Genomic DNA, 26,043 nt, shown 5'->3' with positions numbered 1-26,043 from the left:
ATTCAAAATATAAAACATATAGTGTTATAAAATGCAGTAAGGTTGTCAGGCATTTGTATTGCTGTCAGATATGTTTCTGCTGAGTCAGCATGTAGGCATGACTGAAGAAACCTCTTTAAATGTGCATGTGGCACCAATGATTAATCAATTCATTTTAATTCAGTTATCCCCTGGACTTTAATAGCTCCTGAGTTTCAGAAGTTTTTTTCCTGATGTCTAAAACGTTGTGCACATCCAAAATCTCTCCCACATATTATAAATAAATATTTAGAGACAAAAGGTGTAATATATAAATATAATAGATATATAATATAAATAAAATCGCAATCTAATGAGAATAAAGTCATTATATTTTAACAAAACCTTCCTGCCCTGTCCTCTGCTGTGCATGAGCCTGAGTTTTTGCTCTTCTGAGCCCCTTTAGACCGTCTGACAGAACCTTTTTGGGATGAGAAAAGCGCGCTTTTCTTCATCAGAGATGGCAAACGAAAACTGAAAACAACACAAAAATCTCACCACAAATCCACTCAAATGTGCACCTTTAATAGAGTACAGCTCACAGCTGCTTCAGAAGGAAGCTAACATCCCCAATTAGAGTGTATAGAAGTCTTTATTGAGTGTACAACTTTATTAATCACAAAGGTATATGCAGAAAGGAAAGGTCCTAATTCTCCAAGAATGAATGCAAATAGTGACTGTCAGGAAAAAAAGCATTTACATCACGCAGCTGCTTCCTGAATTCTTTTTATAATTATCTGCTAATAGAACAATTACAGTGAAGCAGTCCTTGGAAATTAATGTATGTTATTTCACTTTATGCATCCAGGCTAAGTTTTAAATCAGTCTAAACAAAGCCATGAGTTCAGTGCAAAACTATTTTTATTCCATTACATTTAACGGATGTCTATAATTACTGTTCACACGCAGATTAATGTCTTTTTAACAGTGTAGCTGTAAAGGCAAAATGTGATGAAACAGGATTTCCATTGGTGCTTTTCTACCTTTGCATGTGACATTGCATTCACAGTTGAAAGGTGCCTTGCTATTCGGTGACTTTCGACCCTCCGTTCACATCCAAAATCAACCAGCTGAGGCCAGTTAAAAATCAGAGTGTAGGCTGCTCGCTGCTCCTTGGTGACCAACACAAAACTTTAAAAAGAGAAGAAGAGGGGGACAGTGTTTGCATACTCTCTGAAGAAACCAGCCGTATGAGTGAGGGGTGTTTTCTGGAAAAGGGAGGCTGCAGCTGTTTTGTTTCTCTTTTGCCTTTCGATCTGAGCTGTTTGAAGGGTGAGTCCACACGTTACACTGGCTAAGCCTGCTGAATTGAAATGTAAAGATCTGAGGAAGTCAGACCCGTGTATGGGGAGAATAGATGAGTGTACAGATGATAATGTATAGAAGACAGTATTCACATGCACCAGTCAGGTTAAAAGAATGTTAAAGTAGTTCCGGTTCTTTACAGCCCCTCATTAAACGTTCACCTGTGAAAATGACTGACCTGTTTGAGGTGCCAAATGAAATAGGGGTAAGTATGATATGGGCCTGATGAAGGTGCCACACATCTGATAGTTCACCCAAAGACAGATTTATGATGATTTGTTGATTTGATGATGTGTGAGGCAATATACACTTAAACAAGAAGGTAATAAATCTGTTTTTGATCATGTGTCCACAGTGTGTGGTATGAAAATCTTGTACATTGATGACGTAATGATCTGCAGTCCATTACAAGAAGCATGCAAATTTGACACCATTGTGATGCTATTTTTTCTCCACAACAGTCACAAGGCTAGTCTTTCTAAATGTTTATTTGCTCAAACACAAGTGACATATCTGGGACATGTGATCACAGCAGAGGGCAAATCTTTCTCTCAAACGGCATCCTATCTGATTCAAAACCAACAACCATACACAAAAACAGAAAAAGGTGATGAGCTTTGTAGGAATGATGTTATATTGTAGACAGTGGATCCCAAGTTATTCAAAATGAGATTTCTCTTCCATGTGTCATGGTAAAAATCTCAGTGCAGCTGACAGAATGACTTGGACTGATGAAGCTGACAGAGCTTGCACTGCCTTAAAGGGCTATTTACAATTTTCCCTACTCAGGAACTACTAGAACCTGACCTACCTTTTTGCTCAGTTGTATGATGTGTAATAAACATATTTACAGTATGTTCATATATTTAGATAATTTCCACATGTTACAAGGTACAAGGAAACTTTTTTTATCCCCGAGGGGCTATTTGGATTACAGCCAGCAGTAACAAATATAAGGATCAAACACACATCCATAGTACAACATTATTTAATTGTTATGATAATAATAATGTATTCCTGCATCCATTCATTGCATAATTTTTTTCTGCTTATAGTGTGTGTATATATTGTATTCTCTGTATCTTATTTTATAATTGTATTATTGTATGAGTACATGAAGTATATGAAGCACATCGTGAGCAATGTACAATCCTGAGTCAAATTCCTCGTATGTGTACACATACCTGGCAAATAAAGCTGATTCTGAGTCTATGAAGTAGTCCCAGTTTTGGACCATATTATACTTGCATATAGATACACCAAGTTTGTGCTGAAGTTTAAATGAAGTATTGCATTGTGACAGTGGTCCAAAGTGGGCAAAGGACCACAATTATGTTTCAAAGCTAAGGTTTAACAGAGTTCTGGGATTTGTTAGTAGGCAAAATTGTAAGCTATTATTTATTGTTTTTCAGGTAGCAGAGGTTAAAATATATTTCATAAGAAAAACACTTGCCCACCAAAAAGGGCATTACAAAAAAAAGTCAAATTTTAAATGTAATTGTGTTTTGGATTTGGTGGGTCTAAATGGTGACAGGTAGGAATTACAGCAAGTAACTTTGAAAAATGCTGTCTAGTTTTATATTGTATGGCTACAGTAAAACTGTTCACTCACATTTACATGCATTTACAGTCATCACTGTCCAGCCTACTTACACACCCACACAGTTGTGACCATAGACCATACATGCTATACACCACTCCCTGCTGATTTTAGGTTCTAGACCCCTGCTTCTAACTTCTGTGTCTGTTTGCAAAATGAGGGGGTGAAATTAATGATCCAACTAGTGTAAGTTAATTTGAGCATACAGTACCAAAAGGGTTGGTTTGAGATTCTAGCTGAACCTCTTTGCTTCATGGAGGTGTGTAGCATGGATAGGGTGACAAAATACTGGGATCAGACATGGTTTTCTCATTTGCATTTTGAGCAAAAATCGATCATCCTCCCCGGTGCAGGGCTTAAGATTTAGATTCAGGGCTTCACATAACTTTGTACACCCTAACAAGAAAAATATCCAAGATTTTTTTTTATATTCTAATGGTGTACAACTCTGATAGCATGAATTATCTATGTGTTCACATTTTCTGACATGAGTGTGTGTTTTGCACTATATTCACTTCAGCAACTGTAGTATTGATTTGTTCAATTCTTTTATTTTGATACATGCATGTGGCTACAAAACACAACTTCAGCCTCCAAAATGACCATACAGTTGAATCAACACATCTCTAAAACAGTTTCAACACAAACAGTTTATAACCATCAAAAAGAAGGAGGATTTACTGCAGGACATTTGGATTAGACTGCATGAGTTGAGTTCATACATGTGCTCAAAGCCGACAGAAAGGATTTCAGTTAATTAAAAACCAGGTTATGGTGATAAAAAAAATCAAAGGGGTTAATAGTTCAGCACTTTCACATCTACAGGACAGGACAAGACTTAATATTGACATTTGTCTTTCAAACTGAATTATTATCAATGTAAAGTTCAGTTTAAGTATTTTTTAGAGCAAAAGCTGCTTGTTCACTTTAGATATAATTGTACAGTAAGGTACACTAGCTCAGATAGGTAGATGATGGACATGTGTTCCTCTGACCTCTAAAATATGCTCCTTAAGTTTTTGAATCCATTTGTTAACAACTGTAGGAAACTCCACAACTGCATGAGTTTAATCCTGTCTGCAATGTAATCAATAAACACCATCCTGTTTTCAGTTATTTGAAGGGGAAGTTTTATGTAAAGGACAAATCATCATTTTGTCTTTGCGTAACATCTGGATCCTTCAAAAACCTTGACACGCTGGTATGCCAGGATACATATACCTACATTTGTTCGGTGCTGCTTAAACAATTCATTTTTATTCATTTTATTTTACACCCTTCATTATAGAGAAAAAGCAGATGCCATCCAGAGATGAGGAATTTGAAGAAGGGGGAGTGAGCAGGAGCGCCCCCGCTGGTAGTTGGTATGTTGGTGGCAGCAGTGCTGGTGCAGTTGTTGTTGGAGGAGGCACCACCAGATCACCCTGAACAAACAGGACAGATATGTTCAAGTCCAAATTTCTGAAACAGAAAATAATGTCACTTTTTAAAAAATACACTTTCTTAGTTTCTCCAAATGTTCAAGCTCTCTTGTGATTGTATTAAGTGAAAAAGCATATTTCCCGAAAGGCCTTGAAATGTGCTCATTTCAAAGCGAGACTGTACAACTTTTCCTGAACAGCAGTCACATTGTTACATGCAGCAATTATGGAATAATGAGAAATTATCAAACGCAACAGTAGTAAGAAATCAGAAAAGAGTTGATTTAGAAAAAAGCTCGGGTCCAGGTCAGTTAAAAACCCAAAACTTGTCTTCAGCACTTTAAAAACAACCATATTCAATAACCAGTACACACACCTGTCTGTACCAAATTGGTGTTGAGCACAGCTAAAGACTGAATGATGATACAGAAAAATAGAAGTGAATGGTAAAAATAGTATATCCCGTCTTATTAAGAGGAGCCAAGCTCCCCCAGTCCAGTGCAGCCTGCCACAGCCTAATCTGTTCCGCCACAGTTTCATTATGAAGCAAATACTTTCTCTAAACTTCTCATTATAACATAAAAGGTCTCTGACATTTTTTTGCACCATTGCTTTGGCAAAGTAAATTTTACTTAAGTAGAATATTTTAGTGTAGCGTGTGTGTGTGTGTGTGTATTGTGTATTAGTATGAGGAAAGGGAAAAGGTACAAAGAACGAGATCTATAAGGTCCTGATTGACGTGGCGAGATACAATGTGACTAATACTTTATCACACAGAACCCATCTGTGAACTTTGGTCATGATAAAGTATTGCTTGTGATATTGAACACAGTGACAGGAACTAACACAGGTAAGGGCCCAGCAGCGTGGTACCAAAACAAAACACGAAGTACACTAGGTATTAAAATACACAGCAACCAACAGTCGTTGATCGTCAGTCGTTGAACTTCAGGAGTTCCTTCTCTCAGTAAAATAACTGTGGAAGATCTTCTGCATGTAAGAGGCCGTTATGTAGCATACAACAATCGACTTCGGGATTCAAAATTGTGTTAAAAAAATTGTGTGTAAACACAAAACAAAAGAGAAACAAAAGAAACACTTTCACCTTGTTAGTTTCTTAGTGCACTAACTTTGTCGCTTTGGATAAAAGCGCCTGCCAAATGAGTTAATGTAAATGTAACTTCTGTACCTCAACCTACATTTCAGGGTGTTAATGGGGAGATTTCTTCTTGAGATTATTAGCTAATGTTAAGATCAACAACCAAAGTGCCAAATTTCGAAACAATCCTAATATTATCCAGATCCCAGATTGTATTTTATACAAGAAGAAAAAATATAATTTTAAAGCTTTCCAAGGGGTTTCCAAATCAAAAATCAAATCAAATCAAAGTCTGGACAGGGCCACTTACGTTAGGGTGTAGGTTTTTGGTGATTAACAGGTGATGCTGAGGTCACCGTCAGTCCCAGTGGACGTGTAGGGGAAGTAGCCTGGCTGGAAGCTGGTGATCTGACTGTTGATCCAGGACTGATACTGGGACACTCGGGTGTAGCCTGATGGGATATTCGGCACGGCACAGCCTCTACTACTGGTAAAACTCGTGATTCCCCCCTGGATCCAGCGACCGCCCTGCTTGTTGATCAGTGGACCTCCTCCATCCCCCTTAAAGGACAGAAACATTTAGGAGAAGGAATCTTTGCAGAAGGTCAAATCTGACACAAACATAGGTATAAAAAATGATCACCTGACAGATGTCCCTTCCTCCAGCACTCAACCCGGTGCACATCTTGTTGCTTGTGACTATGCTCAATCCATAGGTACAGCTACACTGTCTGTTCCCCACAATTGGCAGCTGCACCTCCATGAGGTTTCCTGGGAAAGGAAGGGACACTGAAGAGACACAAATTCAGGTTAATAAACAAGCTTTCTTGTTTTAGTTTTACACAGGCCAGCGCTAGTTCATCTTATTACATTATTAAAAACAAACTAAAAAAGCCGTGAAAGCTGTTTGTCTTTAGTAACTGTTTAGCTTAGTTTGCCACATTCATTCAAATCTGGCACAAATAAACTCAGCTGCTGGCTGAGACAAACCAGCCCCCCTCTCTCCCAGCAGCAGCAGAGTAAGGAGGATGACACCCATCCCAACTCATGAGAAAATATCAGTTCCCTTTCCACGCTCTGGTTTTAAAATCTGGCCCAATTGAAAAGTCCTGGTATACAGGAACGGGGAGTGTATGTGTAATGGTAGTTTTTAAATTGCAAGCTGTTATTACTGCTGATTTTTGGGAACTACTTATTTATGTATTTAATTTACTGTTCCCAGCGCCTGTTTGTTCTTAACAGGGAACAATCTTTGGGGGTTCACCTGTCTGCTCAGCGCCCGTCTCGCTGACTGTGTGAAGTTTTAGGCGTATCTGTCTTCTGAGATGGAAGCTCCAGAGGGCATCAGAGCGCGATCAACCAGAGGAATCAAACTCTATGGAGCTGCACAGAGGAATGACAGTGGAAGACATTTGCGCTTCTTGGCCTTCCCTTTTTTCTTTCATTGGGTTCAATCTGCGGGACGTCTACCACTTCTCGATGACTCACTCTGTGCTGAGTGTTGCTGTCAGTGAATGTGCTCGTACCCCTTCCTACCTGCCTGTTGACACATGGAGAGCTGTCCTCCATATTGATCCTACTCCACTCACCACTTGTAAAATATTCAAATTTGTTCTTTCTTTTCGACAGATTAGGATAAATGGATCCCTACAGACAGTTAGTTAACAGTTAAATGTAATCCAGATGTTTTCCGACCCACCTCCAGTTCCAATTTTGCCCCAGCCGGTGGCCCAGGAGAGAGTCCCCTTGTAGTAGGTGCTGCCCGGGGCGGCCAGACAGACGGGCTGGATGTAGGAAGTGAAAGCTACCGGTGAGGAGAGCTTCAGGAGGCAGAGGTCGTTTTCCAAATTTAGGGGGTTATAGTTGGGATGAATGATGATCTGTGATACTCTCCGAGACGCTTGATTGGGGTTTGATCCCTGTAGACTCTGGAGACCCAGAACCACAATCAGATTGCTCGTGGTTATGCCTGTGCTGTAATCAGAAGTAAGACAAAACAGTGCAAAGTTCATTGAAAGCAGAACTGTAGTCAAGACCACTTAAAGACTACATCTAGTCTAGGTTGTATGGAGCCTGACAGATGTGGCAACAGGGAGAAATCATTCCCCCCACGTAGTCGTTCATGTGCTCAGTTAACTTTTTCATGACGTTTCAATGAAGTTAGCAAGAATTAATTTGAAACATCAGTTGGACTTTCAAAATTAAATGGTGAGGTTAACGTTGTTGGGCGGCACGGTGTTGCAGTGGTTAGCACTATCGCCTCACGGCAAGAAGGTCGTGGGTTCAAACCCCAGTTGCCCCGACATTTCTGTGTGGAGTTTGCATGTTCTCCCCGTGTCTGCGTGGGTTCTCTCCGGCTTCCTCCCGCCATCCAAAGACATGCAGACTAGGTTAATTGGTGACCCTAAATTGTCCTTAGGTGTGAGCGTGAGTGGTTGTTCGTCTATGTGTGGCCATGCGATGGACTGGCAACCTGTCCAGGGTGTACCCTGCCTTTCATCCGATGCCAGCTGGGATTGGCTCCAGCGACCCTGTACGCAGGATAAGTGGTTGACGATGGATGGATGGGTTAACGTTGTGAAATGTCACATTTTGGTTAAGTTCAAGCAACAAAACTTCTTGGTTAGGTTTAGGAAAACATCATGGTTTGGGTTAAAATATCTTTGCTACTTTAATTACTTCACTTATGTAACGTATGTACTTAGCTACTTCAACTGAAAACAATCAATGTTGACTTTTAGTTTCAAACGTACAATAGTCTGCTTTTAGCTTTCATAAATGATGCTACAGAGCTTCCCCCAGTGCATTAAACTGTGACGCTACGGGGCGCTCCCCTGTGCGTTACAAACTCACACCATCTTTATCATGCGTCCATATGTGACGACTTGGGAGTGATCTCTTAATAGAGATTCGGTTGAGGGAAGAAATTAATAAATGTAAAGGTTTCAGTGCCCCCCTGCCTTGAGTCCTGTGTGAGAGTAAAATTACTTTGATTTTGTTTCTCTGTTTGTTTGAGTGCCAGGTGCTTGTTGCATTTTAAAGTTGTCTATTTGTTGTTTTCTGGCTCGCTCTTCTGTCGCTTTGTCTGTTTCTGTGCTGCAGAGATAAGAGGGGGCGTTACTCCGCCTGGCGGGATTGGAGTGCTGACTCACCTGCAGCCCATTTCTAATAATTCCCCTACAAGGGCGTCACTTTGTGTTGAAAAGTGTTGGGGACAAAATCAGCCATTTAAAAAATTTGTAATCTTAGGTGATCAAAGGGGTGGGGACACTTAAGGATCGGCTCAGTGTCCATTCCCTGCTGGGTCGTTGAGAAATCAACCGTATGTCTTGACACTCCAGCCTAACCTGAAACTGTTTGAGCCTGAACCAGCTATTTGCTCGATTTTGCCTGTCTGTTTGCCTTGCTCTTTCTCCTTTTCCCTCTGCCTCAGGAAATCACACCCGCTCAGCTGCTCCTCTGCCTGCCTGTTGCCTAGTGTGTTTTGGAACCATGGACCAAATCTCCCCGGCACAATGCCGCCTGCCTTGCCCTGGGCCAGCACACCCCTGCACATCTGTGAATCAATAAATCACCTTAAACTTTCATTCTGCCTCTGTCTGCTGCAGGGTTCAAACTGATCTCTAACAAAAAGTCAGGGATCACATGGTTTTTAACATGTGTTATTATTAAAATAAGCTGGTTTAACCAGAATATTGCTCTGCCCCTGTCATACCACTTCTGGTTAGCTCAAGAGCTACATAGGGCCTAAAATGCAGCCTAAACTCTTGCCTAAGTGCCTCTTTTTTAACATTTTCTCCCCTGCCTCTTAGAGCAGTTCTTCCCAACCTTGTTGGCTGGGGACCTCTTGTAGATTTTCACCTAGAATGATAAAATCATTAAAATTTGAGTTGCTCAAGGTCTAGGGTCTCGACCCCAGTTTGGGAACCACTGGCTTAGACAGGCTGTTTACAGGACTGCATGGCATGTTGTTTTTTGTCACGACCCTACCCTCACTGCTTACCTTGCAAAGCAGTTAGCAGCAGTCAGCACCCATTGATTGTTAATGAGGGTTCCTCCACAGAAGTGGAACCCTGTAGAGGTTTGCAGACTGGCCTGCCAGGGCCAGCTGCCTGCAGAGGCCACTTGTCCTCCAACAATCTTGGTGTTGAGTGTTGGCTGACCACAAACTGAGGAGAGAGACAATAAATACACAGGGTGAACAATACGGGGTTGACAGCAAATACTAACAACAATGAAAGTTAAAAAAAAGTTTACGTACTACAACATGTTTAAAACATCAAAATGACAGATGGACAAGAAGTCAAAAGTGAGCAGTAAACTTTGACTTAGCATCTAGTTGTAGGTGAGACACACTTGCTTGAAACAGCAATGTGTAAATATAAAATGTGTCATGCTTCATTTACATGGGATACATTTTTTTAAATAAAATAAAAATTCCCCTAGAAATCATTATGACCAAGAAAGCCTTCAATAACCAAAATATGTCTGCTGTCTTCCTCTTTTGTTATGTCGTATGACCACTAGAGGTCACAGCCTAACAATAAGCGTAAATATGAGTCGTAATACGCTGCTTGAATAATGAACCTATACTGACGCTTTTTTAATGAGGATGGGCTGAAATTAATATATGTTATTCCACTGCTGCTAATCTTATTACTACTAATCCTAATGAGTTGTATTAATGCTACAACTACTACTGTTATTGCTCCAGTCCCTGATGACACCTTAATGTCACAAAAACAAGACAGTAGCAGAAGTTAAAGGGGCACTCCACTGATTTTACACATGAAGTCAGGTTTACTCTTTATGAAGAGTCGTACTCCTGTGATCACAATTATTTAACGTTATTGTTTTATAAACAACCATGATGCTGCCATGAAATTCATGATGTACAACAGTAAATGAACACTTCACCATTCAAATACATTCTGAAACAAAATATGAAACTGTTTGTTAGTAGAAGAAGAAAATAAATCTAATATTAAGCTTTCCAAGGCGAAATGTAGAGTTAAAAATCAAAGTCTGGACGTGGTAGGCACTTACCTTGGGGTATTGATAGTGGCAGGCCAGGGCAGGTAATGCTGAGGTCACCGTCGGTCCCAGCGGAGGTAAAGGTGATGAAGCCTGGCTGGTTGCTGGTGATCTGGCTGTTGATCCAGGACTGATACTGGGACACTCGGGTGTAGCCTGATGGGAGATTAGGCTGGGCACAGCCTCTACTACTGGTAAAACTAGTGATTCCCGACTGGATCCAGCGACCGCCCTGCTTGCTCACCAGCGGACCTCCTCCATCCCCCTTAAAGGAGAGAAACATTTAGGAGAAGGAATCTTTGCAGAAAGTGAAATCTGACACAAACACAGGTGTAAAAATGATCACCTGACAGATGCCCTTTCCTCCAGCACTGAACCCGGTGCACATCATGTTGTCTGTGACCACACCCACTCCGTAGTTACAGTTACACTCTCTGTTTCCTACAATCGGCTGCTGCACCTCCATTAGGTTTTGTGGGAAAGGAAGGGACACTGAAGAGACACAAATTCAGGTTAATAAATAAGTGTTCACATCTTTTTAAATGGTTTCAAACAAAATTGGCAGTTTTATCAGTGATCTGTGGCACACCTCAAGTGTTTCCAGGTGTTCCTCTGTGGATCAAACAGACATTCTCACTACTTGAACCTACAGGACCATGTCAGCGGTTTTATAATGTCTTAGCCAGCCCCTAACTATAAGCTTTAGCAAAGAGGAAAGTCTTAAGCCTACTCTTAAATGTGGAGATGGTGTCTGCCTCCTGAACCCAAACTGGAACCTGGTTCCACAGGAGAGGAGCTTGATAGCTGAACGCTCTGGCTCCTAGTCTACTTTTGGAGACTCTAGGAACCACAAGTAACCCTGCATTCTGCATTTTGGATCAGCTGACGAACCTTAATGGGTTCATTAAAGCAGCCTAATAACAAGAAATTACAGTAATCCAGCCTAGAAGTAACAAATACACGGACTAGTTTTTACATCATTTTGAGACAGGATGTTGGACATGTGATGATCAAAGATAACTCCAAGATTCCTCATGGTGGTGCTGGAGGCCAGGACGATGCCATCCAGACTTTTTAAGTTTTGCAATCTTGTTTGTTGATTTTCTCTACCAGTGGCCTGCACAATGAAGCAAGGTAACTGGCTTATCCAGGTAACATCGTTTGAGGCCAACTCAGATTTAACTCAGGGTTATCAAGCAAAGTCAAGGTTGATAACCTTTGTTTTAATTTTGTACCATGCTTCCATGGAAGTCACATTATTCTGCTTTTTGCTAATAAACCTTGCAAACTGATGTCAGCTCTCCACTGTTGTGCGTTTGGGCTCAAACCTGCTTATCACTCGATGAATCCTGAGAAAACATAGTTATTGCCACCAATTGTAATCAAGCTATCACTGAGAATAAATGTAATCCAGGTCCTTTCTGACCCACCTCCAGATCCAACATTGCCCCAGCCGGTGGCCCAGGAGACAGTCCCCTTGTAGAAGTTGCTGCCTGTGGCTGCCAGACAGACGGGCTGAATGTAGGTGGTGAAAGTCACGGGTGAGGAGAGCTTCAGGAGGCAGATGTTGTTATCAAAAGTTCCAGAGTTAAAGTTGGGATGAATGATGATCTGTGATACTGTCCGAGACACTTGATTGGGGTTTGATCCCTGTAGACTCTGGAGACCCAGAGACACAACCAGAGTGCTTGTGCTTACGCCTGAACTGAGGTAATCAGAAACAAAACAGTGCAAAGACATGAAAAGCAGAACTGTAGGCAAGAGCACTTCAACAGAGACCAAAGTCCATTGTTAACCACGTCTAGTTTGTATGGAACTTTATAGATGTTGCAACAGGGAGATATATTTTCCACAAGTTAGTAACTTGTATCCTAATATTTTAAATATTCCCTCATCTTAGTCATTCACATGCTCAATATACTTTTTCATGACCTCAAGTCCTAATTACATAAATTGTTCCCTTAATTATTAATTATTATTAATAGTTACTGAATTAATCATTCAGTCTGCAAATGTAGTCCGTGTTCTTTGAATCTGTTGAAGTGTAGACCAACAGAAAACTAAGAATGAACTGAGCTTTTTTTTTTTTTACAGCAAAACCATCTTTTCTCCCAGTGTACATGGAAGCGATAAAACAGCTCAAAAATGAGGTCTGTCCCTGTGTCTCAGACCAAAAGCTTAAACTCTATTAACTCGTAAGGGAGAGGGAACAAAGACACATGGAATTAAGAAATGCCTATATCTCTGGACGACACGATTCATTGAAGGACACGACTTGGCAGTCTCTGAACCCATCGGCCATCAACTGACAAGGATTTAGCCTCTGGGAGCAACAGGTAATGTTCTGGCTCCTGGTGTGGCTAGTTTATATCTGGGCCAAGACTTCATTTTACATGCAGCAGACAATGGGTGCATCCCAGTTCTATTAACTGAATCCACGTTTCCCTCACTTGCGTCTTTTTCTTGCATCTTAGTCCCACCCACATGGAGAGACTCAAGGAAATCATACGAGGTGAGAAGGAATGAAGAAATGTGGTTTTAGAGTCAGGAGATGTCCTTTCCTCCAAAGCGTCAAGTGAAGCGCGTTTCTGATGATGGCAGTTGATCACAACTAAATCAGCTGATCCAAGCTGTCAGCTGGAATGACTATTGATGGAATTTGGGTCTGCCCACATGTGCACTGAGCTGATACTAATAAAGGCACACGGTTATCACTGCAAAGCATTGTCCTCTATATTTGGACTAAACACTCAGGAATGATCAGCCTCAAGCAACTGAATGGAAATGACAATAAATGATGTGGAAAGTGTTTCTTGCTGACAGATTCTCTCTGACTTTAATTGTCTCCATAATAAAAGGTAATGGGTGAAATGACAAAAAAGAAAAATCTTTCTAATAAATGAAGGAAGTTGTTTGTGGTGCTTTTGTTGTTCAGACCGACTGTGAACACAGATTTTAACAAGACGGCGAATCATAAAGAAATCACAAATAAAACTTGAGTTTAATTAGGCCTATCTGTCTTCACTCCAGTATGAAACAGTGTTGCCATATATCAGATCAGTCTGTTCGGCTGCAGCGTCCAATCAATAACGGCTATCCAATAAAAGGGTGTGTTGGTCACTAAAAGACTTCCGCCAGGGCTGCACTCGTGTATCTTCGCTCATAGCTCCTTAGAGATCGCTCCTCGCTCCTTTACAGTCCGAATGGAGTTGGAGACGTCTATGACCGGATTGTTTCACAGCAACCAGTCTACAAAACTAATAGAAGCTAAATTGCTGTCAGATGATAGCCATGGGTTCTGAGATTGCATTAGGGGGTACTGTGTTCCACGTCTTTTGCTCTCCACACCGACTGTTAACCTCAATCAAAACCTGCTCAAACCTGATTGGTTAATAGGAATCGGTGTACGGAAACCACAAAAGCTTCAGATGCCAAACTTGCCTACAGATCAAGCTACTTAGGTCAAAAATAAACCCTTAAATGCATCCTAAACTCTTGCTACCCCTCTTTAATGTTTTTTCCTGCCTCTTATATTTGTAGAAAGGATCTTTTTTTGCTGGTGACCCCTCAAAATGAAGCATTGTCTGCTGCTACACATCATCACAGGTTGAAACACAGATTTTCTCCTTGGTCAGTTAGTTGGGAACCACTGCCTTAGACAGGCTGTTTACGCCACTGCATGGCATGTTGTCTTTTGTTGCAGCCTCATCCTCAGTGCTTACCTTGCGCAGCACTGAGCAGCAGTCAGCACCCATTGATTGTTAATGAGGGTTCCTCCACAGAAGTGGGTCCCAGAGTTTTGCAGACTGGCCTGCCAGGGCCAGTTGCCTGCAGGGGCCACCTGTCCTCCAACAATCCTGGTGTTGAGCGGAGGCTGACCACACACTGAGGAGAGAGACAAAGACAAAGTGGGAAATTAATAACAATAATGAAGCTATTAACAACATATTTATGTCTCAAAAACATGTTTAAAATGGCAGTGCCAATGACAGACAGACAGACAGGAAGTAAAAAAGTGACCGTAGAAACTTTGACTTACCACTTAGTTGTGAGTGAGACTCTGAAAACATAAAACAAAAAAATATTTTAGATAAAGTAATGGTGTATATATTTACTGATATGTCTTAGTTATATTGACGTGGTATTTACATGCGAGGAATTTTGTCATCATTTGTAACATTTCTTACTAAACTCGTTCAAACACAAAACTGTTTAACAGGCAAACCTTCAGCCCTTTTTCTCTCTCAGCTAACAGACTGAAAAATAATTTTCCAGTTACAGAAACTGACTTTGCATTTGTTAAGTCTTAATTTTTCCCAATTTCTGCCACATTCAGTAAAATAAGGATTTGCTGTAACATGGAGGAGGGCTCATTCTGATCGTGGATGACTAACTGTTCAGTGAACAAATGTTCTTCTTGTCCTCAGCTAAAGTTTTGCAAACAAATATGTCATCGCTGTGTTGGTACAGCAACTTCAAATAATCCTTTAAACAGGTTAAAATTGTTTGGTCCTTCGGTTTATCTAAGCTATTCACATACATACTAGTACATACTCGAGGCAGCCGGTTACACCAGTTTAGATACAATAAGTTTGTGGCGCCAATTGTGCGAGTCTGTTTGCTTAAATAAATACATGTCAGCACCAGCACAACATCCCCTACATTGTGGTGTAAACATGATGTATGAAGAGTAAACATTATGACAAGGAGAGTTACTTGAAGAACAATTTCTAAGAAGATTTTGAAGTGAATTCCAACTCTGTCAGTTGGCCCTCCTGCGAACAGTCTGTCCCTGAAAAAGTTGAAGATGTGGAACATTTTTTCTAGCTCAAAGTATGAATGACTAGATAACAGTATAAACATTTAATATTCTGTCCATTCATTTGAATATGAAAAATGTCCTGGAAACAGGGACATAGGTATAGACAGTGCAGACACTGCAGCCACACTGGGGCCCCCACTGTACCCCTACCAGGTTAGGAGCTGAAGTTCGTCAGCTACATGGTAAAAATGCATTTCAGCCAGGGGCTTTGTCAGGCTCTTGAAACAATGGGGTCTTTGCCTAGCCCAGAAATCTGTCATGTTTTCACCTGAAAATTTAAAGTTTTAAACACTTAATTCCCTGCAATCTGGTGATTTTTTCTGCACCAATTTATTGAGGAAATGTATTTTATTTATATAAAGAGAAAAACAACATCCGGGTTCAAAATATAAACAATATAGTGTAATATGATGCAGTGCAGCTCTCGGGCATTCTGTATTGCTGGCAGACACGTTTCTCCTGTATATCAACTTTTCTCATTTCATTTCATCCCTGCTGAATCAGCACACATGTAGGCATGACTGAAGTAACACCTGATGTTCACCTCAATGATAAATTCATTTATTTTAATTTAGTTATAAACCTATGCACTTTAATAGTTCCTATGCTTCAGCAGTTTTTTCAGTCAGTTTAGGTGATCTTCAACCAAAATGTAGCAATATCATGGTCAGTAGCCTCCGTTAGACAGGCTGCGTCACAAATATTATTAGCCTAATAGGGGAAAACATTTTTATTGTTGTTGTTGAGCTACATTCCAGGATACATTCAAAACATTAATTCATCAAACATCAGATTCCCATGTCACTTTATACATAAACAATGCTGAAGTGATAGGATATCCAGGGCTTGACATTAACTTTTTTTAATTCAATCTATTAAGATAAACACATTAAGATAGTAGCTTCTTATTTTATATTATAAAACTGCTGCATGTGTGTAAAAGTTTAATTAAAAAGATAAAAAGTAAACTGAAAAAAAAATTCACCAGTATCATTTCCTCAGAGCTCTGACTGGATTTATGTTTATCATTAACTTTTCCCAGATTATTTCCATACAGAAGCATCTTCTGCTTTCCTATGGCATGACAACTTTTATTAAAACATATCCTTCTATATTTTAATAATCAACTCTGGAAATGTAGTTGTGACAAGACGATTTAATGTGATATAAAGGCAACTCTGCTTAATCATGAATATATCTGTAATTTCACAGCATTTAAGGGCACTTTCCTCATGCCTTTTCTTTATCTCAGCTCTGCCTTTTCTCTTTCTCTCGGTCTGCTGTGCATTTCTTCTCCACACTGCTCGGCCACGCACACTCACGCACTGACTGACCGCTGTGTTGATGTGTGTGTGCGCATGCGAGCAGTCGCGTGCGGTGACGGAGATCATCAGGAGGCTGACGGTCCACAGGTCTGAGGGATTGTGGCTGCCCCGTGACAGATTCAACTTTTATATTCACTTAGACGAAAGTCTGGATGTCATATTTGGAGTATGCACCCTCGGGAGAGAGGTGAGACGCGCATGTTGTGTGGATTCTCGTGATATTAAAAAAGCTTGCTTTGTCATCGCTGCCGCTGGTTAAATTTATAATTAACGGCAGGCCATACAGCCCTCGGTCCGACGGCCAGTCCCCGGGTTTAATTTCCACAGCGTGTTCTTGTTTACGGTGTCAGTAGCGCTCAAGAATATATGCTTCACTAATGGACCAATGAGCAAACACGATGTGCAGGTAGAACTCATGGGAGTTGTAGTGTCGTAGTGTCACATTGCAATTCATTTGTTATTTCAGTGTTTTTCAACACGCCAAAGTGTTAATGTCAAGTGTTAATGTCCAGCCCTGAGGATATCTTTATCCTGTAGCAAGCAAAGGATAATATAAATATATTCCACAGATTGTACAGAATGAATATTATCTTATTCACATGGCCTATGTATGCAATGACGGTTGCTAGGTAATATGTGCATATTGGATTGGAAGTCACATTTGATCATGTGACAAGAAGACAAGACTTTTTTAATACAGTCTATGGGTGAAGTGTAAAATCTGACAAGCAGATCAGCAGAGCACACCTTCAAGCTAGTCATGCCATTCAAACATAAAAGTTGTTGCAAGAGGAGACAGTTGAGAAAGGAACAGGAAAAGAGGGTAGCATAGCTCCCAAATTAGATTCTTTTGGATTTTCTTCTAAGGACATCGTTGAAGATTTTGCTCAACACTAGGCTCATCGGATACAATTCAAACAGGTGATTGAATGTGCTTTTTCAAGGGATTTGGTTTAGGCTTGTGTAGAAGAACATTATTCGAGCATTCACACCAATCAGGGGTTATCTATAGACTTCAGTGGGTCTTATTACATGCACATGGGGCTTACCACTTAATGAAAGACCTCAAATCTGGATCAACTTAAAACATTTTAATATTTATATAAGAAGATTCTGCAAGTGGAAGATTTTGTGTCTTTTTCATCTTGTCAATCAGAGGCACAAATTACAGGTGTGCATAGATATACTGTAGCTTCATAAATGCTATTGTGGGGAAATTAGAATCACATTAAACAAAGTCTTGCAATAAATACAGAAACATTAATTGAAAAAATAGGCTGTGCATGAAGTTCAGAAAACTAAACCCAGAGGTTATTGCAGTGTTTTTCATATACCATTAAAAAGAATACATGTAATTCAAATTAGAAGTCATAATGTTCTACTAAATCAGTGAGGAGGGTTCTTACCTTGTGTCAGGAGAGTCAGCAGAGTCGCCACACAGATCACTTTGTAGAAAGCCATCGCTGCAAGTCAGATTCTTCCGCTGCAATCATCAGAAATGCACCAGCATTTATACTCTTCTTCTCCCATCCCTCCCTCTCTTCCTCCCTCGCTGTCTACCTCCAACACAGGCCCACCTGTCCAATGACACACCCAACATCACCTGTTTCACAAAACATGACACGCATCTAAGGTAAGTACATTTACTCAAGTACTGTTCTTAAGTATAATATTGGAGTACTTTTCACCACCTGTAGTAACTAGTAATGTTTTAGATTAAGATTTTACATTAAAAACAAACATGATAAACCTTAAAAAATACAATGCATTGTTACAGATTAAACCTTTTTGTCTCAATAACAATTATAGATTTATTTGTAAAGTGCTTTTCAACAATCAAAGTAAAACAAGTTGAATAAAAGAAAAGATCAGTTCTGGCATCACACAGTGGTTTACAACAATTTAAATATAAAACAAACAATTGAAGATACAAATAAAGACTGGAATAAAATAGGCATCACACGGTAAAAGCTTTGGTCTTTAAAAGAGAGGTAAAACCAGGAACAGACTATGTGAGCCGGATCTCCTCTGGTAGACTGTTCCAGAGTCTAGGGGGCCTGAAAACAATGACACGGGCCCAATCCCAATGTCCACCCTCAAAGACTCACAGACTTTGAGGTGCGTCCCAGGGAAGTTTGAGGGCTCAGGGCTGTCCCACTGTCAAATCGTCAAGTGCGCAAGGGCTGTCTCGCGGATATTTTGAGCCCTTTTTAGACCCTTTTCGTAAGTCCGCATTTTTGCAGACTTTGGCTGAGGGAATGGTCCACAGTTCATAGCGGTATGAAGCCCGGAAAAGAGAGAAATATCACGGCAAATCTACGTTATAAGAGAAGAAAACAGTAAACAAACAAGAATCAACACCTATGCTGATGTCAGAATTGTTAAAAGTTTTCTTAACTTAAGGTGGTGCATAGAACACATGAAGTCAGAGGAATGCAATCACCTCATTACACACTAAGTTTATTCAACTATTTATTTTAGTTTTTGCTTAATGATGCTGTTTCACCAACAATAGTGTATTGATTGTTGACAAATATATATTGACATTTAGGCTACCTCTCCTCCACTCTGCAGGGCGAGAGCCTGCAGGACTTAAAAATCAGGCAAAAACATAAAATAAAAAGTGTGCAATGTGTTTCAGCGTTGTCAAAGTAACGTGATAATGTGGCAAAGTGCTGTCCCGTTCCTGTTTCCAGCATTTTGAGCCATTGCAGCCTCTTGCACTCAATCACTTTCCAAGTGACATCAGTAAAGTCTGTCAGGGTTCAGGGCTTAGGGGGGGCATTGGGATTGGGCCACTGTCTCACCTGGTTTTCAGCCTAGACCTTGTAATGGCTGGCAATGCTCTAACAGCAACAGTGGAAGGAGAACTGTTCTCTTTTTATTAGTAGAAATAGTAATAGCAGTGTAAAAATAGGGATTTTGAATACTTTTTAAAATGGGTAAAATCATATTTGCTGTGCGCAGCTCATAGATTCGCTCAGCCCCTCCTTTCACTCGCTCTCTCTCACAAACACATTGACAACGGACCCGTCGGTGAATAACCCCCCCTTTTCGTGCACAATCAAATCAAAACACGATCATGGGCTGGAGGAAGGATTGTTGTCGGCTTCTCTGCGCAGAGAAGATTCCCGAATCAATCCAGAGTTGAACGGTTAGCATCATGAACAACATTCCACAAATTGTCGTGTGTGGAGCCACAGTTGCACAGTAAATAAATCCTTAATTACAGACCAGTCTTTCTGTGGATTTGATACCCCACATAGTAGTTAAATTATAGATGTGATTTGCATTGTGATATTAAAGATAAGAATAGGCCCAAATATGTGATGTCACATTTTTATTTCAAATTAAGCCTAAATCTTCCATGTTGGCATTTCACTGGCATCTTGCTACAAAATACGGCCCCCTGGGAATCAGATCGCCTATTGGTGATCTTGAGTAGCCATAACTGGACAATACGAAAAAAAGAGATTGCCCAACTCTAGTTGTAGCTGGACAAGGTGGAGCCAATTTAATCTGCTTTATTTCCTGCGGGGAAGAACCCTGCCCACATTTCAAATAATGAGAAATAAACTGGTAAAACAGGCTCAGGCTTTCTGTGAACAAGTGAACTTGATTTGGAACAAGATGAACCAGGAATCCATGTAAACACAATAAAGGCCCATTGTCTTATTAGTTTTATTGCATGCCATGTGCATCCATCACTTCAAGAATGTTTCTCAGCAGGGTTTTGTAGAAGGCTCAGATCTTTTCTAACAAGAAAAAATAGCCATTATATAGGACTTTCTGAAAAAGTGCTTGAATCCTTTACTTAAGTAAAAGTAAAAATTCACCATTACAAGTCAAAGTCATATTTTGATACAGTGGACTTCTGTGAGATTTCTGTTTTCAGAGCACTGTGCCATATCTTCTAAGAGATCTAGAGTTTCCTCTATGGCAGTGCAACCGACCACGTTTACACACAGTACATAGGTTTTGAATACATTCAGAAAGACTCATTACACTGCACATCACATGTTTATGACAGGGTAAATATTTTGAGATTTTCTGAAATACAGCCTAATTTCCAAAAACACTGGAACATAGGAAACAATGTGTGTCTCAGACTCTTAAACTTTAATTCATCCTCAGCTACATCCTCGTGCTGCTCCATTGATTATAGTTATTTCTGTTTATCATTTTTCCTAATTGATTTGGTATTAATGTAAATTATCTGCTATGTAGCAGAAGGGAGTTACAAAACTCAATTTCACTGTATAATATAGTGACAATAAACCTTCCTACCTAAATGTAAATAGATAAAAAAAAAATGTTGTATCCCATATTAAATATAGTACATAGACAACTTTCAACAACATGTTCCAAAAAAGATGGCACAGTGGCAACAAAAGACTGGAAAAGCTGTAAAATACAAAAAAACCTAAACAAAACACACAACCTGGTGAAACATCTTAATCACAATTAATTAGGTTAACTGGCAACAGGTTAGTAACATGATCGGGGGATAAAAAGAGCATCTTATCTTAGTCACACTGTGACCTGCATTGTACATTAACTGCCAGACTGAAACGTAGCACTCACACTTTCCTCTGCTCGCTTTCACCGTAACTTTAGCCGCCTGTCACATAGCTTTGAAGAATGAGGAGGAGGCTGGTTAAGTGCTACCGTGCTGCACAGTGTGCAGGTGAAAATCATGAACGTTAGTTGCGCATCAGTTTTATAGATTATGTGAAAGTTTAGTAGAGGCAGTCATTCATTCAACAGCTGTCTGTGGCGAACAGGGAGAACACGTCTCCGTTGTGTGCACCGTGCTGCACTTCCGCTGTTACGAACCTCAGATTAAAGCCCAGGGGGAGGAGGTTAGTACAATTAGTAATTGTTCCAGGGCAGAAGAAAACGAGGAAACAGCAGTATGTTTACAAAGCAAAGGCCATTTATTTACAATATTAACAAAGTGTCTCTTAACGCTCAATAAACAGAAAACTCCCAAAAGGGAAGAGAGCAACAAGGGTCCTTTTTAAAGGTAAGTAAGGTATCGGTTAAAGGCAAACGCAAAAGTAGTGATAGCAAACTAGCGCACGGTGCAAACACAAACAGTAAATCACTACATTTAACTGCAGGACTCCCACTGTTGCTACTGCCAGTTACTGTCTCTGCCAACTGCCACATGCTCACCCAAGGCCTACAAACATTCAGTAACACTGTGTCTTTTGTTTTAGACCACCATACTCTCACCCACAGCAGCTTCCTTCACCAGCCCTTATACTCTCCACTGATTAGGAGATTGGAATCAGCCGCACTCCTCAGGTTGCTGGCTGCAGCATTGGGGGCGGGTCAAGGTCCTGCTGGTGGCAGAGAGGGAAAACACACAAACACAACACCCCATATAAAACCCCAATTCCAATGAAGTTGGGACGTTGTGTAAAACATAAATAAAAACAGAATACGTGCATTTGCGAATCCTTTTCAACCTATATTCAATTGAATACACTACAAAGACAAGATATTTAATGTTCAAACTATTGTTTTTGGCAAATATTCACTCACTTTGAATTTGATGCCTGCAACACGTTCCAAAAAATCTGAGACAGGAGCAACAAAAGACTGGGAAAGTTGAAGAATGCTCAAAAAACACCTGTTTGGAACATTCCACAGGTGAACAGGTTAATTGGAAACAGGTGAGTGTCATGATTGGGTATAAAAGGAGCATCCCTGAAAGGCTCAGTCATTCACAAGCAAGGACGGAGCGAGCTTCACCACTTTGTGAACAACTGCGTTCGCAGCCCAACAGTTTAAGAACAACGTTTGTCAATGTACAATTGCAAGGCATTTAGGAATTTCATCATCTATGGTCCATAATATCATCAAAAGATTCAGAGAATCTGTAGAAATCTCTGCACGTAAGCGGTAATGCCGAATACCAACATTGAATGCCCGTGACCTTTGACCCCTCAGGCGGCACTGCATTAAAAACCGACATCAGTTGTGTAAAGGATATTACCACATGTGCTCAGGAACACTTCAGGAAACCATTGTCACTTAACACAGTTCGTCGCTACATCAACAAGTGCAAGTTAAAGCTCTACATGCAAAGCGAAAGCCACATATCCACAACACCCAGAAACGCCGCCGGCTTCTCTGGGCCCGAGCTCATCTGAGATGGACTGACGCAAAGTGGAAAAGTGTGCTGTGGTCTGACGAGTCCACATGTCAAATTGTTTTTGGAAATTATGGATATCGTGTCCTCCGGGTCAAGAGGAAAAGGACCATCTGGATTGTTATCAGCGCAAAGTTTAAAGCCAGCATCTGTGATGATACAGGGGTGTTAGTGCCCATGGCAGGGGGAACTTGCACATCTGTGAAGGCACCATTAATGCTGAAAGGTACGTACAGGTTTTGGAGCAACATATGCTGCCATCCAAGCAACGTCTTTTTCAGGGACGTCCCTATTTATTTCAGCAAGACAATACCAAGCCACATTCTGCACGTGTTTCAACAGCGTGGCTTCGTAGTAAAATAGTGCGGGTTCTAGACTGGCCTGCCTGCAGTCCAGATCTGTCTCCCATTGAAAATGTGTGGCGCATTATGAACCTCGGAGACCTCGGACTGTTGAGCAACTGAAGTTGTACATCAAGCAAGAATGAGAAAGAATTCCACCTACAAAGCTTCAACAATTAGTGTCCTCAGTTCCCAAATGCTTATTGAGTGTTGTTAAAAGGAAAGGTGATATAACACAGTGGTAAACATGCATTTTTTGGAACGTGTTGCAGGCATCAAATTCAAAGTGAGTGAATATTTGCAAAAAATAAAGTTTATCAGTTTGAACATTAAATATCTTGTCTTTGTGGTGTATTCAATTGAACATAGGTTGAAAAGGATTTGCCAATCATTGTATTCTGTTTGTATTTACGTTTTACACAATGTCCCAACTTCATTGGAATTGGGGTTATACACCAAAAACAGCCCACAGGTCCGCATTTCTGAGTTCCGTCTTTTTCATTACATCAACATTAAGTTATCAATAGATAATTGATTATTGACATTTGAATCGATTTTGAATCATCCAAGTCCGCATTGGGATTCATCTAAAAGTCAATAGTTTTCCACACCCCTAGTCTACACATGCCACTGGCCTGATGAATAAAAATGGAAGGAATTCGAGTGCCTGGGACGAAGTGTCCTTTCTGTATGGAGTTTGAATGTTCTCCCCGTCTCTGCGTGGGTTCTCTCCAGGTGTTCCAACTTCGTTCCAACTTCCTTCCACCGTCCAAAGTTAATGACCCTAAATTGCCCATTAGGTCTGACCGTTGTTGGTAATTTGTGTCTGTTATTAACTAGTGACCTGTTCAGGGTGTAGCCCGCCTCTCGTTCGATGTCAGCTGGGATTGGCTCCAGCCCCCCAGGATAAGCGGTTGACAATGGATGGATGCAGAAAAACGTGTTGAGCTTTGTAGGAATGATGTCATATTGAGGACTGCAAATCCCAAATTATTCAAAAAGAGAGGCAAATCTCTCTCTTTCATAATTCATGGTAAAAATCTCAGTTCCAATCTCAAAGGCTTTTCCAAGTGCTGCCCACGGAAACAGCTGTAAGCTACCAGGCTTATAGCTGTAGGATACTTGGGTCCAGACCTGCCATTACAAGCTCATTCCAGAGCCATACAGCAACTTCTGACCCTCTGCTCACAACCCAAATTAACTAGCTGAGGCCCATAAAAAATCAGTCACTACAACACACTGAGGACTCTTCAGGAGTGTACACTGCTCGCTGTTTCTTGGAGACCAACACAAAACCAGAGAAGAAGAGGGGGACAGTTTCAGAAGAAACCAGCCTTATGAGCGAGGGGTTAAAAAGCACCCTCCCTCCAGCAATATTGCGTCTACTACAACTACAACAAACAACCCAAACGAACCGCACCAAGGAGGAAAACGAACTCTAGTGCGATTCAACCGAACTAAACGAGGCTTTTGTGAAAGCACCCTAAGTCTCTATGTTTTGGAGAACAAATATCCTCTGTCAGCCTTAACTGCTAGTGAGGAAAACAATAAAAGAACTTCACATTTCTGACATTGTTTGCGTGCTTTGTAACAGTGATTATAGTGTTTCCTATTATTGTCACAGATGTGTTTCTGATGGACAAGGAGAACATTTTAATAGAGTGGAATGAGGACAATCAGGAAATAGAAAGATTGACAGCATGTTTCCTGGAAAAGGGAGGCTGCGGTTACTTTGTTTTTCGTTCTCCTTTTCAATCTTAGCTATTTGAAGTGGTGTGTCCACACATGCTACTGGCTAAGCCTGCTGACTGGAAATGGAAGGATACAAGAAAGTAAATTTAAATGCTCCGTATTTATATTGCGCCTTTGTAGTCTTTTCGACCACTCAAAGTGCTTTTACACTACATCGCATTCACCATTCACACACATTCATACGATTAGCATCAGTGCTCAAACAGAAACTAACCTCATTCCAGAGCTGTACAGCGACTTCTGACCCTCCGTTCACAACCCAAATCAGCTAGCTGAGGCCCATGGAAAATTAGTCACTACCACACACTGAAGACTCTTCAGGAGTGTAGGCTTCTCGCTGCTCCTTGGAGACCAACACAAAACCTAGCTAAAAAACGTTTTGTTTCTATTGCAATTTCTCTAGCAAACGCCATCCAATGTGTTTCAAATCCAATAACCATCCAAAAAAATTGAAAAAGATCAGCACACTGGTGCCTCACAGCAAGAAGGTCCGAGGTTCAAACCTTGGTCATCCCAGGCCTTTCTGTGTGGAGTTTGCATGTTCTCCCCGTCTCTGCATGGGTTCTCTCCTGGGTGCTCCGACTTCCCCCCACCGTCAAAAAGACATGCAGGCTAGATTAATTGGTGACTCTAATTGCCCTTACGTGTGACCGTGAGTGTGATTGGTAGTTCATGACTGTGTGCCCTGCAATGGAATGGTGACTTTTCCAGGTTGTAGCCCACCACTCGTCTGAGGTCAGCTGTGATTGGTTCCAGCACTTCTGCAACCCTGTACACGGCATCAGCGGTTGACGATGGATGGAGAAAAAGGTGATGAGCTTTGTAGGAATGACGTCATATTGTAGACAGTGGTGCCCAAATTATTCAACAAGTGGGGCAAATCTCTCTCTTCCATGAGTCATGAGTAAAAATCTCAGTGCAGCTGACAGAATGACCTGGACTGATGAAGCTTTCACTGACTTAAAGGGCTATTTACAATTTGCCCTACTCAGGAACTACTAGAACCTCACCTACCTTTTTTCTCAGTTTGTTGACCAAAGGGACAGTTATGTGGCGTGTAATAAACATTCACAGTATGTTCATTGTAATAGCAAATTTCCTTTAGTGAGTCTTATGACATAAAGATTAAGCCCAGCTGTCTTTAAGGGTTTTATTCTTTCTAAAGC

General features: G+C 40.7%; 1 protein-coding gene and 1 long non-coding RNA gene across 2 annotated transcripts; one reads left to right on the top strand and one right to left on the bottom strand.

The window, feature by feature from the left end:
* The first annotated feature begins 1,080 nt into the window (after positions 1-1,080).
* LOC123962249 lies at positions 1,081-4,439 on the top strand. Its single transcript, XR_006822886.1, has 3 exons — positions 1,081-1,290; positions 1,466-1,528; positions 4,212-4,439. It is a non-coding gene; the product is annotated as an uncharacterized LOC123962249 (long non-coding RNA).
* On the bottom strand, positions 3,609-18,088 carry LOC123961909 (polyserase-2-like). The gene is made up of 11 exons (XM_046037706.1): positions 18,031-18,088; positions 14,517-14,537; positions 14,200-14,362; positions 11,908-12,182; positions 10,824-10,969; positions 10,490-10,742; positions 9,447-9,612; positions 7,143-7,417; positions 6,087-6,232; positions 5,754-6,004; positions 3,609-4,347 (listed from the first exon to the last, which is right to left on the bottom strand). The coding sequence occupies exons 1-10, from the start codon at positions 18,083-18,085 to the stop codon at positions 5,777-5,779; spliced, it is 1,728 nt and encodes a 575-aa protein (XP_045893662.1). The 5' UTR covers positions 18,086-18,088; the 3' UTR covers positions 3,609-4,347; positions 5,754-5,776.
* Positions 18,089-26,043: the final 7,955 nt, after the last annotated feature.

This window comes from Micropterus dolomieu, linkage group LG02, assembly GCF_021292245.1.
Source record: "Micropterus dolomieu isolate WLL.071019.BEF.003 ecotype Adirondacks linkage group LG02, ASM2129224v1, whole genome shotgun sequence".
Lineage (NCBI taxonomy): Eukaryota > Metazoa > Chordata > Actinopteri > Centrarchiformes > Centrarchidae > Micropterus > Micropterus dolomieu.
Note: the sequence above shows the minus strand (reverse complement) of the source record. Positions and strands in the feature narration are given on the sequence as shown.

What these genes read in the sequence shown, in the direction of transcription:
- LOC123961909 (XM_046037706.1), bottom strand. Translation starts at nt 18,085, where the DNA reads ATGGCTTTCTACAAAGTGATCTGTGTGGCGACTCTGCTGACTCTCCTG. An exon ending in GCTGACTCTCCTGACACAAG is followed by an intron (nt 14,538 to 18,030) that starts GTAAGAACCCTC and finishes TTATGTTTTCAG; the next exon opens with AGTCTCACTCACAACTAAGT. An exon ending in GGGCAAAATTGGAACTGGAG is followed by an intron (nt 6,233 to 7,142) that starts GTGGGTCGGAAA and finishes GTGTCTCTTCAG; the next exon opens with TGTCCCTTCCTTTCCCAGGA.